General features: G+C 44.4%; 2 protein-coding genes across 2 annotated transcripts; both read right to left on the bottom strand.

Annotated features, from left to right (window-relative positions):
- Positions 1-5,256: 5,256 nt before the first annotated feature.
- LOC108404395 (olfactory receptor 13C7-like) lies at positions 5,257-6,299 on the bottom strand. Its single transcript, XM_036996580.2, has one exon. It carries the CDS (start codon positions 6,297-6,299, stop codon positions 5,343-5,345), a length of 957 nt encoding a protein of 318 aa, XP_036852475.2. The 3' UTR covers positions 5,257-5,342.
- A 961-nt stretch (positions 6,300-7,260) lies between these two features.
- LOC108404318 (olfactory receptor 13C7-like) lies at positions 7,261-13,569 on the bottom strand. Its single transcript, XM_036996579.2, has 3 exons — positions 12,621-13,569; positions 11,067-11,088; positions 7,261-7,411 (listed from the first exon to the last, which is right to left on the bottom strand). Exons 1-3 carry the CDS (start codon positions 13,567-13,569, stop codon positions 7,261-7,263), a joined length of 1,122 nt encoding a protein of 373 aa, XP_036852474.2.
- Positions 13,570-13,809: the final 240 nt, after the last annotated feature.

The raw sequence follows: 13,809 nt of genomic DNA, 5'->3' as shown, positions 1-13,809 counted from the left end.
TTTATTAAAAATAAAAATAATAATAATAATAAAGGGAGAAATGTGGGATCAACATATAAATCAAGTATAAAAATCAAACGAATATTCATATTAGACCTGATTGTTTATAGTTCATAACTCGTGATCAAAACCGAAAGTTTCTGTGATGAATGCCCTTGTACTGTGCACCATGTAAGAATTTATTCACTATGTAAGAATTCGTTCACCATGTAAGAACTTGTTCGTTATGCTTCAGAAGATTGGAGACTGATGAGAATTAGGCTTGAGATGGATTAATGATTGTACATTGAGCATTGACCCCCCTATACTGAATTTTATTGTTGTTAACAACCATTTGATCAATAAATATGAGAGATACCCTCTCAAAAAAAAAAAAGGTATGTGAATGACTAATAAGCACATGGAAAGATGCTCAAAATTAATAGCCATCATGGAAATGCAAATTAAAACTGCAATGAGAATCTACTATATAACTTCTAGAAGACTTGTATTGAAAAGACTATCACAGCAAGTGTTGGTGAGGGTGTGGAGAAACTGGAACTGTTATACATTGCTGGTGGGAATTTAAAATGATACAGCCACTTTGGAAACTAGTATAGCAGTTTCTCAGAGTTAAACACATTTGTACTGTATGACTCACCAATTCCACACAAAGTTGTGTACATAAACTTTCTTTTTATTTATTTATTTATTTATTTTATTAAGGTATTATTGATATACACTCTTGTGAAGGTTTCACATGAAAAAACAATGTGGTTACTACATTCACCCCTGTTATCGTGTCCCCCCATACCCTACTGCAGACACTGCCCATCAGTGTAGTAAGATGCCACAGAGTCACTATTTGCCTTCTCTGTGTTACACTGTCTTCCCCCTGATCCCCTACACCATATGTGCCAGTCATAATACCCCTCAATCCCCTTCTTCCTCCCTCCCCACCCGCCATCCCCCACCCTTCCCCTTTGGTAACCACTAGGCCCTTCTTGGAGTCTGTGAGTCTGTTGCTGTTTTGTTCCCTCGGTTTTGCTTCATTGTTATACTCCACAAATGAGGGAAATCATTTGGCACTTGTCTTTCTCCGCCTGGCATATTTCACTGAGTATAATATCCTCCAGCTCTATCCATGTTGTTGCAAATTGGAGAATTTGTTTCTTATGATTGAGTAATATTCCATTGTATATATGTACCACATCTTCTTTATCCATTCATCTACTGATAGACACTTAGGTTGCTTCTATATCTTAGCTATTGTAAATAGTGCTGCAATAAACATAGGGGTGCATATGTCTTTTTTAATCTGAGAAATTATATTCTTCGGGTAAATTCCTAGGAGTGTAATTCCTGGGTCAAATGGTATTTCTATTTTGAGTTTTTTGAGGAACCTTCATACTGCTTTCCACATGGTTGAACTAATTTACATTCCCACCAGCAGTGTAGGAGGGTTCTCCTTTCTCCACATCCTCGCCAACATTTGTTGTTTGTTGTTGTTTGTCTTTTGGATGGTGGACATCCTAACTGGTGTGAGGTGATATCTCATTGTGGTTTTTATTTGCATTTCCCTGATAATTAGTGATGTGGAGCATCTTTTCATGTGCCTGTTGGCCATCTGAACTTCTTCTTTGGAGAATTGTCTGTTCATATCCTCTGCCCATTTTTTAATCAGGTTATTTGCTTTTTGGGTGTTGAGGCATATGAGTTCTTTATATATTTTGGGTATTAACCCCTTGTTGTACATAAACTTTCATAGTGGCATTATTCCCAACAGCCAAAATGTATGAACAATCCAGATGTCCATCAATGGGTGCACATACACAATGTGGTACATCTGTATGATGGAATACTATTCCATTACAAAAAGGAGCAGCTGCTGCTATGTGTTACAACTGGATGAGCCTCAAAAACATGCTAAGTGAAAGCTTGAGCCCCAAAATCTACATATTGTGTGGTTCCAGTCATCTGAAATTTCTAGAGAAGGCAAATCTTTCTAGAAATAAATAGATGAGTAGCTACTGGTTTCTAGAAGTGGAGATTGATGGCAAAAACATGAGAGAACTTGTAGAAATGACGTGAATGTTCTAAAATTGTTTTTTAGTGATAATTACACAACCCTATAGATTTATTGAAAATCATTGAGCAGTACCTTACATTGGTAAATTTTACAGTATGTAGGTTGTATCCCAATAAAGTACTAAAAATATTTAATGAGACTCTTTCTGTGTCCCCTGATGGAAGGAACTCTTCTTTGCATATTATATATATGATAAAGGATTTGTATATCCTGGTTACATAAAAAACTGTAATATGTGACTGTAATATGGAACTAGGACTCTTAGATCTGCAAAGCATGAGTTGCAGTGGTGCAAAGTAGGTCCCTGGAAGTGATGGTAATTAGGGTTACTCTGGCTACAACTCTTCATTCTTAGATCATGTATTTTGCTTACTGGAGACACAGTATCATAAAACGGTTAATTTAGGGTACATACTGCATCCTGGAGGATGGTGCCTCATTCTTGCAGAGTGTTATCTCCAAGCTGGTGCCTTAGCTGTGTTTGCAAAAGGCCATTATGTCACCCTCTTGAGCCAGGTGCTTCTGGGTACATGGAAGGTTCAGTGGATTCCATAATCATGACACCACATTACAGTTACTTTGCTAAGTGAGTTATTTGGTCTGATGAGATATTGTGCAGGATCCCATGTCATTAAATCAAACTTTCTGTGAGCTATCAGATGATGATGTTGTCTGATGCCCTTGAGAGAGGAAAGGCAACCCATACTCAGAGGAGGTGTTGGTTTTCGTCCAGGTGAATCTCTGCCCCTTTCAGAATGGAAATTGTCTAATGTAGTCAACTTACTACCAAGTGGCTGAGTAGTCTTTCCAAATGCGGGTTGGTCTCTGTTGCTGGCAGTTCGAACAATTAGCTCCTAAAGTAGCTGTATCAGCCTTTGTGCATGAGAGCCTTTGCTATTTAGCCCCTAGGTAGCCTCCTGCAATGATGGCTACTCTGTTCATTGTACTAGTGATAGAAGTTGGATGACATCAACTCCCTGAGTCATTCATTCTGTTTGGTTGTTGAGCCTGGTGGGAAAAATGAAGGCTCTGAAGATGCTCTTGGCACATGAGCAACTAAGGAGGTGAGAACCAGACTCAGCTTCAAATATTGAACTACTGCTGTTAGAGCATTGCTTTGTTCCCTCCAAGGGACTCTCCCACTAGAGAAAGGAACCACAGGTCCAGGGAAATTCACAGGGGGGGGGGTCACCTGAGATATTTAGCACTCCCCCTTCATTGTGTGGCTGAATGGATATATCTGAGATTGTTTGAGAGCAGAGGACACTCTTGTGGTCCCCTAGCTCTAAGTGGGAAGGCAGGGCTTTGAACCTAGGCCTCCTGTATTACATCAACTCTTGGACATGTTTCAAATTTACAGATGACAGAATCCAGAGGGCAAAGTCATGACAACAGAAACAGAATACTTGATTATGAGAAGCACTACATATTGAGTTCAGAGCAGTTGTGTTAAACTGATTTTTATGACTTCTGCTGTGCATAATAGTCTGGCATTCTGCACATCACAATGAAAGAGTTTTTTATACAAGTTAGTGTCATATTAGATAGGACTTTTGTTTCCTTCATCAATGAAAGTTAATCTAGATCAGTGAAAAATAGAACCTAATATAGAGTTGGTAAGTGTGTCCTTTAGAAGTAAAAGTGCAGAAATGTGGCCAGGTTTAGGGAAAAATGGAAACCAAGAACTGGGAACATACTAGGATACCTTCATCAGCTCTCTTCTTTGGCTATTCTTTTGGCTGTTCTTTTTTTTTTCTCTTTGCAGACTTGTTTTCTCTTTACTTTCCCAGTACACTTGGTCAAACACGATTACCCCATAGCTCCCAAGTTTGCACGGTATGGACTCAGTGACTCATTTCCCGGGTATTAATGATAATCCCCAGATCCTGCCAGAAAGAATCTGATTGGTTTAGGTAGGACAGTGTCACACAGCACAAACATGAGTCCCTCATTCCTGTGGACAAGGAAGAGGGATGACTGGGGGAAATGCCCAGAGAGATGGGACTGTTGGCTCATAAAACAGAAAGCCAATCAAAAATAATAAATTAGAGACTGTAATAGGGTGTGTAGGGGGGACTTGGTGAAGGGGGGAGCCTAGTAAACATAATGTTCTTCAAAAAATAATAATAATAATAAATTAGAATTGATTCAGTTAAGTGTGGTTTTGAACTCTACAAGTGTTCTAAAGCTTCCTCAGAGGAGTAACATATTTCATTAATAATAAAAATGTCCATTTATTAATTGAGAGGTTATTCTTTGTCAGCCACTATGCATTTTTTCTGTATATGCATGCCTCATTTTAATTCCCACAGCAACTCCGTGGTGTTGGTGTAATTATCTCCATTTTACAAACTGGGAAACCAAAGTTAAGTAATTTTTCTAATGTGCTTGAAGCTACACAGCTGGAGGCACTTCCATGTCAGTCTGGCTCCAAAGCCCATGCTCTTAGCCACAAGGGTAATTACAAGTAGATTTTAAGCAGTTGGAGGCAGGGTCCAATCGAAATCCTAAAGAGACAGAAAACTGAGTTTGACCATTAGGGTCTGGATGGTCACAAACATTAATTCCAGGGAAACAAAGCGACTCAGAATATAAATTTACATTGTAGTAGTGATTAAATGGAGACTGCTAGAAAATTTACTCTTGACCTACAATGTCTGGAATTTGGTGTTGACATGAACTCCTCCACAAATTTTGTTAGGAATAAATATGTTTTATGTACAGTAAGAGGAGTTTCCCAAAACTGGCTCTACAATATCAAGCAGGAAACAATTACATAGGAAACACTCTTAGTGCCTTACAGGGTTAAACAGTGTCACTTGGGGTGCCTTTGTGTCTTTCCAAAATGGCAGATTTGTTTTCAGTTTGGACACCAATTAAGAAGTGACTTTTCCTCATTGACATTCTCCCCATACACAGTAGAGCAAAACCCAACCTAACTGGCCCATACAAATTATAGATCATCTGCAGTGCATAAACAAGTACATATTTTTCAGAGTTTTAATTTTTATTGTTTTTTTCTGAATAAAAATACATTTTAATAGTCACTTATCTTTGTTTTGAGGTGATTTAGCGTCACCCCCTCTTCATTCCAAAGACTTGATATTCCATTGTCATTATTCAGGAAAACTCCATCCTGATGTACATTGTTTGGGCAGTTTTGTGATGAAACTGATGTTTGGGACCATTGAGCAAGTCTGTGCTCACCGAATGGTCATTCTCGAGGGAATCCCCTGTGCACACTGAACCACAAGATACACTGCTTCCTACCATATCAGTGGGTGAAGCATTTCTGACTCACCAGGTTCTTCACAGAAACCCTCACATCCTTGTTCCTCAGGCTGTAGATGATGGGGTTCAGCATGGGGATCAGCACCCCATAGAAGAGGGAGATGAGCTTGTTGGAAAGGTCCTGCTTGTCTGCCCCCCGGGGGTCCTTGGATTTGGGCTTTCCATACATGAAGAGGATGGTCCCATAGAAGACGACCACCACAGTGAGGTGGGCTGAGCAGGTGGAGAAGGCCTTTTTCCTCCCCTCAGCTGACGGGATCCTCAGGATTGTGGTGAGGATGAAGATATAGGAGATGAGGATGAACAGAACTGGGACCCCCAGGAAGATCACATTGGCCACAACCATGCTGATCACATTGGTGGAGATGTCAGCACAGGCCAACTTGAGGACAGCCAGGATCTCACAGGTGAAGTGGTTGATGACATTGTCCCCACAGAAGGGTAGTTGTACTGCAAGAGAGATCTGCACCAGGGAGTTGGCTCCACCAGCCACCCAGGAGCCAGCAGCCATGGGCATGTAGGCAGCCTTGCTCATGACCACAGGGTACCTCAGGGGGTTGCAGATGGCCACGTAGCGATCAAATGCCATCATGCCCAGAAGCACACACTCTGTGGCTCCCATGGCAAAGGAGAGGAACATCTGCACGGCACAGCCTGAGAAAGAGATGGTTTTTCTGGGAGTGAGGAAGCCGTCCAGGACTAGAGGGATAGAAGACGTTGTGTAGCAGATGTCCAGGAAGGAGAGGTTCCCCAGGAAGAAGTACATGGGCGTGTGCAGGCGCGAGTCAAGGATGGTCACCAGGATGAGGACCCCGTTGCCCAGCAGGATCACCAGGTACATCAGCAGGATGAGCACAAAGAATGTTTTCTCCAGCTTTGGCTGATCTGACAGCCCCAGCAAGATAAATCCTGCAATGACAGATTGGTTGGCCACTTCCATTTTAAATTCTCTCTTCTACCCCTGGGAAAACTGAGAAGAGCAAATACATGTTTATAGGAATCAAATCTGTGGTGATTACAATGAGAGGCTTCCAGAACTTCTAATTAAATTAATCCATTGACACGCCAACTCATAATATCAGCATCTAAGGGATAAAACTACCCCCTGAAGTTACCCTAGAAGTCAGGACATATAAAAATCAAAAGCAGGAAAAGCAGACCCAATGATACATGATAGAATTTTAGGCAGACCAATAGTGTTAATACACTTGAAGGAAGGGATGTGTAAAGATGGGTGTACATGGGGACCATGGAAGAGGATCTGAGGGTGTGCTGCATGAGACCAACAGTGCTTGGCTTCTCTGGCCGGCCATGCCTGTCCCCACATTGTCCCTGCAATGTCCTTGGGGGCTTCATGCATTATATTCAGTGATGCTGACCACTGATATCACCTCACTCACTCCCTTGGCTCTAATTCTGTGCTTACATAATACTCTTCTGATGGTAATTTGGCTCCATATGGAGTCCCTCACGGCGTGAATGTGATGAGCAGAGGCCAGGAAGATTAGGGTCTGCCTAACATTTACGTTTCCTTCTTGATGCCTGGTTTATACTGTGCTCCCTGTAAGTTTGGTTGGTGAGTCCTCTTGTACTGTTAGCAAGGAGGTTCTGGGCAAGACCCTGGAGGCCCTAACAGAAGCACTTTCCTATCCCCTCTGTCTAGACATGGCCTTTGCCCACAGCATTGCAGTTTCTCCAGTCTGTTCTCGTCCCTGGGGCTGGGGAGCAGGAATAGAAGCCAAGGACAGTGTCCCTCCTGCTTCCCTGTGTGAGCATCTGTGACTTTGTGACCAGGCTCTTTGCTTTTGGAGCTGTTTTGTAAGTCACACCTCCAGCTTGGACCCCTCTACATCTGAGCTGACCAGGAAAGCCACTGCAGTGCCACAGTAATGTGCTCTTCCTCACCGAGAAGCAGACAATTCTCGCCGGCCTGCAGACGGGTTGCTTGAGAGGTGCCGTATGCGGGATGTGCTTTTGTCAACGGTGGGACGGTTGATCTGGTGCATTAGGGAGAACTTCGGGCCTTGGCTTCTCATGGTGGGGAAGAGGAAGCTGAATCTCAGAGAGGTCCCCAGGTAAGGACAGGGCCAGGCCTGGGGCCTGGTTCCTTACCCTCTCCCTAGGGCTCCTTCCCTCCCTATCCAGATCATGTTCCTCCGTCTGGCCGGAGCAGGCCTTCTGAGGGGTAGAGGACCAACTAGAAAGTCCTGGTCCACCTTGCTTTCCCTAGGACATTCAGGACAGATAAAGGTGTCACATTTTTCTCCAAGATATCTGCCTTGTAGCAGAGCTTGGGTGGGTGGGGGTGTCCCTGTGCTTCACACGTCACATCTGTTACTATTACACTGTTGCCTGTTGGGGAAAGTTGGGTGGAAGAAACCTGGCAGAATCTGAAGCTCTTCTCATGCAGTTATCAGAGATTAACTGAGGACATTGGGACTATGTGGGTAAAGAGACCTGCGTTTAGAGAATTTAATACTGTTGACTGGAGAATCTCAGCCTTGGCAGGAATATTATAAAATAATTGGTCTTGCCTCTTTCCCCTCCTCTGAAACACAATTTTCCCATTTTTGCTCTGAGTATCTTGAGCTATATGAGTGTACAACTCCCATTTCTTTGTCAGACAGCCTTGGTTGTTGGAAAGTTTTCTCATATTGAGCAGAAACTTCCTTCTTGGCAGGTCATCCCCACCCTCGCCCCCGCCCTGCTAGCACGCTGGTCTAGGCACCCAGGACATGCCTGCTCCCTCCCCTATAAAAGCCCTTTAGAGCCATGGAAGCTGTGACCAGGACCCACTCATAATTACTTTTTCTCCTCTCCCCACCTACCTGAAGAAGGCTTGGCCACAGAGAGAACTCAATCTGTGTCCAGGGTGCCGATAAGGCTGACAGGGCTGTGTGGGATCAGGAGCTCACCTGACAGAAGGTCTAGGTCTCATGGGGAGAGGATGCTAGAGGGCCAGTAGGCTTTGGAGGTGGTCGCATCAACTGTCCACCTTGACCGTCCCTGGTCTAGTCCTGTCTGTCAAGGCTGTGCCTGGAAGTGTGCAGCAAAGTCTGTTTAGCTGTCTCAGAGCTCAGCAGTCCCTTTGCATGTCACAGCAAGGTAAAAAAATTTAGGGGTGGCCATAGCTGAAGGGGCTTTAGTTGCTCCCATTCCTGGCCTTCTCCATGCCCAGTGAGATGACGAGAGGAGGCTAACTTGAGGAGCTGCAGTTTTGCCCAGCCTGTATGCTCAGGACAACCATCTGCTCTTGGCCCTCTTGGAGGTTCTGTCAAGGAGCCATGGAGCGATTTAGAACTCTGGTTGTTTGGGGCCAGTTTAAATCCCAGAAGCAATTTAAAGTTTGGTGGAGGTCCCACAGGAGTTTAGGGCCTGTGTCCCATAAACCCTATTAGGTAAGTTGCAGACAGCTCTGTGTAAATCTTAACTCTTACTGCAAAGAAATGTTCCTTGAATTAGAGAGTTCCACCCTGTCTTTGCTGACCTTCCTGGAAGTAGAGATAACTAAGGTCTGACTATGGTTTGACCATGGTGGTATCTGTTAGAAGGGGCTCTGTGCTTGTCTTTGCCAGGCTGCGTGGCAAAACAAGAGGTGGAAGGTTTGCCTTGGCCCCAATGGACACACTGGTCATCCACATGCTCCAGAGCAGCTGGCCCTCGCTGCAGTCCCTCAGCACTCGTCCAGAGCTGACCAGGTCTGGCCCCTGCCCTCAAAAACCAGAAGCAAGAGACATGTACTGTAGGTCACCACCAGGCACTAGAAAGAGAGTGAAATGACAAGTGTTCAGTGTCTGATTCCCAGAAAGCTTTCAGTGACAGCTACAGGGACACCTCAATTGCCAAATGCCCCTAAACTTTGTGGGAGCCCAGGACAGGGAAGAGTCGGAGGACAGACGTCTGATCAGCTTGGTCCCAACTAGGAAGTGACTCTGTTTGCCAGAGATGTTGGACCTTGCCCTCCCACTGCTGTAGCACAGTAAGGAATGAGAATTCCAGATTGAAGCCAAGGACATGAGGGCAGGAGAGAGGGCTGGGCCTGCTGAGAGAGCAACAGGGTCAAGCCATAGAAGCAGTTTTGATGTCATAGGCCAGGCAGGTAACTAGCATTTTGCTAAAAGCTTCTGTTTAGTAAGAGCTCTTTGGTGGCAAGGAAGCTCAGCTGGAGTTAGGGAGGTGAGAGCCAGGTAGCTAGGATGGAGCATGGCCGTGCCTGCTTAGCGTGGCCTGAGGATGGGAAGTTCCCCTTAGAAGTGGTAAGGGGAAGGCAGGGAGTAGGTGAGGGGCCTTGGGTTGAAGCCTAATCTCTATCAAAAGCAACTGATAAGGACTAATCTTAAAGAGAAGTGTGGATAATTTACTATAAAAAGACCCTGGGTACTTATTCTTACTTGGTAAGAAGACGGAAGTTGGTATCAGAGCTCTCTGTGGACCCCCCTCATCTTCAGGCCTCATGGTCCATGTTACCCCAGGAGAAATGCACTGAGTTCTTGCCATAGAGTGTGGGTTCCACCCTCTCCATGGATGCTTCTGTCATTTTCATGTAGGCTAAGGAAAACGAGCCCTGGGTCACCTGGCTGGGAACCTCAACAGCCCACAGACTACCTCAGGGTCAGGTAGAGGCTGACATGTTTGGGATTTTCTCTTAGGGAAAAGCTTCACGCATCTGCTCCCTGACAGCCCCTCTGTGGAAGTCTACCGGCCACCTGGACACACCTCTCTGAGCACACGGGTGGGGTGGGGGCAAGAGAGAGTTGAAAGGTAACTGGGGAGAGGCACTTGTGTGCTCACTGCATTTTTAAGCTCTGCAGACAAGTTATCTGGAACTGTGAGGCCCATCTCAAGACTGTCCCAGGCTAGGGCACTGTCTCTCTCAGAGTTCCCACTCCATGTCAAAATGCACCTACACCCCACTTATGTAAATTTTGTGGTAAATTTGAATTGAGTTTCCTTATGTTATGGAAATTATTTGGCTTCTAAGTGATTCAATTTATAATTCTATGATTTTTCAACAATAAGCATGAAAATGAAGGAGTTCTTCCAAAGTGAAAGTGCCTAACTACAGAGTATTTTATTTTATTTTATTTTTATTTATTTATTTATTTTTTAAATTTTATTTTGGTATCATTAATCTACAATTACATGAAGGACATTATGTTTACTAGGCTCCCCCCTTCACCAAGTCCCCCCCACATCCCTGTTCACAGTCACTGTCCATCAACATAGTAAGATGCTGTAAAATCACTACTTGTCTTCTCTGTGTTGCACAGCCCTCCCCATGCCCCCCCACACTATACATGCTAATCGTAATGCCCCCTTTCTTTTTTTTCCCGCCCTTATCCCTCCCTCCCTTCCAACCCGTCCTCCCCAGTCCCTTTCCCTTTGGTAACTATTAGTCCATTCTTGGGTTCTGTGATTCTGCTGCTGTTTTGTTCCTTCAGTTTTCTCTTGTTCTTATACTCCACATATGAGTGAAATCATTTGGTACTTGTCTTTCTCCACCTGGCTTATTTCACTGAACATAATACCCTCTAGCTTCATCCATGTTGTTGCGAATGGTAGGATTTGTTTTTTTCTTATGGCTGAGTAATATTCCATTGTGTATATGTACCACATCTTCTTTATCCATTCATCTACTGATGAACATTTAGGTTGCTTCCATATCTTGGCTATTGTAAATAGTGCAGCAATAAACATAGGGGTGCACCTGTCTTTTTCAAACTGGAGTGCTGCATTCTTGGGGTAAATTCCTAGAAGTGGAATTCCTGGGTCAAATGGTATTTCTATTTTGAGCATTTTGAGGAACCTCCATACTGCTTTCCACAATGGTTGAACTAATTTACATTCCCATCAGCAGTGTAGGAGGGTACCCCTTTCTCCACAACCTCGCCAACATTTGTTGTTGTTTGTCTTTTGGATGGTAGCCATCCTTACTGGTGTGAGATGATAGCTCATTGTGGTTTTAATTTGCATTTCTCTGATGACAAGCGATGTGGAGCACCTTTTCATGTGTCTGTTGGCCATCTGAATTTCTTCTGTAGAGAACTGTCTATTCAGCTCCTCTGCCCATTTTTTAATGGATTATTTGCATTTTGTTTGTTGAGATGTGTGAGCTCTTTATATATTTTGGATGTCAACCCTTTATCAGATCTGTCATTTAAGAATATATTCTCCCATACTGTAGGATACCTTTTTGTTCTATTGATGGTGTCCTTTGCACTACAGAGTATTTTAAAATAAGATGCATAACTACAAAACATATCCATTACTGAGGTTCACATAATGTTTCCTTTTGTAGATATGTAAGTAAAGAATTATTAAGATTTTTAAAAGGTTTTTTGTTTTGTTTTGTTATAGTTTAGAGCCCATATGTTTTCCACCTCAAACATCTTTCTCCTTGAAAGAAACCCCCTAGCCTGACTATGTACCCTTATGCCTATGGAGTAAAACAGCCCTGCTGACTCTCTGCTTAGGAGTAATGACACTTATACAGTAAATACAAATTCATATCCACTTATAGAAGGGGAAAGTAGAGGAATTTAACTTAAAGAATAATTTTTATTTGAACAAAAGGAATTTGGTGGTTTATTTTTCTTGGGAGTCAGGATACAGGAAACCCCTGAGAGGGACACACACCAGGGACATGCACGCACAGCTTAGGCATCAGTGCTAAGATTGATGGTTGCTCAAGACTGGGCAGAGGGAGCACATGAACTGCCATGGGAATGCTCTCAAGTTGGGATGGCCCTTTAGAGATATCCCCATTTGAAACAAGGAGAACCAGGCCTTTATATTGACACTGACTAGTCACTGGACATGGGCTGCCTCTGAGAAGGGAATGTGACTTTGGGTGACATAATGTTCTTGGGCCAAGGATAAGCCAGCAGAGGGACTCAGCCAAGGACTGGCAGCCACCAGCACTCCCAGTAACAGGCCCTAGGTTGGGTGAGGGTAGGGTGTGGTCAGCACATCCACCACAGCGTCCATGATATTCTAACAAATACATCTCAGTTTAATATGCATGTGACTCACCTGGGAGCGCCTGTTAAAATAGACTCCAATTCAGTAGGTCTAAAGTGGGCCCCCAAATTCTTTATATCTAACAAGCTCTCAGGTCATGCTGACACGGCTGGCCCCTCTACCACCCTGTGAGTGGCAGGACTCTAAACTCAGTTCACCCCTCACCTAGCACTACTTTGCATTGAGATTCTCATATGGATCAGAATGTGTGGGTCCCAAGACATATCCCATCAGCACTGACTGAGGCATTTCTGACTCACCAGGTTCTTCACAGAAACCCTCACATCCTTGTTCCTCAGGCTGTAGATGATGGGGTTCAGCATGGGGATCAGCACCCCATAGAAGAGGGAGATGAGCTTGTCAGAAAGGTCCTGCTTGTCTGCCCCCCAGGGGTCCTTGGATTTGGGCTTTCCATACATGAAGAGGATGGTCCCATAGAAGATGACCACCACAGTGAGGTGGGCTGAGCAGGTGGAGAAGGCCTTTTTCCTCCCCTCAGCTGACGGGATCCTCAGGATTGTGGTGAGGATGAAGATATAGGAGATGAGGATGAACAGAACTGGGACCCCCAGGAAGATCACATTGGCCACAACCATGCTGATCACATTGGTGGAGATGTCAGCACAGGCCAACTTGAGGACAGCCAGGATCTCACAGGTGAAGTGGTTGATGACATTGTCCCCACAGAAGGGTAGTTGTACTGCAAGAGAGATCTGCACCAGGGAGTTGGCTCCACCAGCCACCCAGGAGCCAGCAGCCATGGGCATGTAGGCAGCCTTGCTCATGACCACAGGGTACCTCAGGGGGTTGCAGATGGCCACGTAGCGATCAAATGCCATCATGCCCAGAAGCACACACTCTGTGGCTCCCATGGCAAAGGAGAGGAACATCTGCACGGCACAGCCTGAGAAAGAGATGGTTTTTCTGGGAGTGAGGAAGCCGTCCAGGACTAGAGGGATAGAAGACGTTGTGTAGCAGATGTCCAGGAAGGAGAGGTTCCCCAGGAAGAAGTACATGGGCGTGTGCAGGCGCGAGTCAAGGATGGTCACCAGGATGAGGACCCCGTTGCCCAGCAGGATCACCAGGTACATCAGCAGGATGAGCACAAAGAATGTTTTCTCCAGCTTTGGGTGGGCAGAGAGGCCCAGCAGGACAAATTCTGTCACAGCAGATTGGTTGTGTGTTCCCATGTCAAACTCTCTCTTACTCCCCTAGAATAGTGAAGGCATAAAGTATGTGTTTGCTTTTTGTTGCCTTGCTTGGGTTGGTACATGGGAATCACAGTATGATGTCCCTAAAATTGTGAAGAAACTTACCCTGTGGCATTCAACTATAAAACCAAGTTATCTAGGGAGAGAGAACCAAGATGGCAGTGTGAGTAGAGCAGTGGAAATATCCTCCCAAAACCACATACATTTTTGAAAATACAA

The sequence above is a fragment of the Manis javanica genome, chromosome 2 (assembly GCF_040802235.1).
Source record: "Manis javanica isolate MJ-LG chromosome 2, MJ_LKY, whole genome shotgun sequence".
Taxonomy (NCBI): domain Eukaryota; kingdom Metazoa; phylum Chordata; class Mammalia; order Pholidota; family Manidae; genus Manis; species Manis javanica.
The sequence above is the reverse complement of the archived record's forward strand: the minus strand, read 5'-3'. Positions and strand labels throughout refer to the sequence as shown.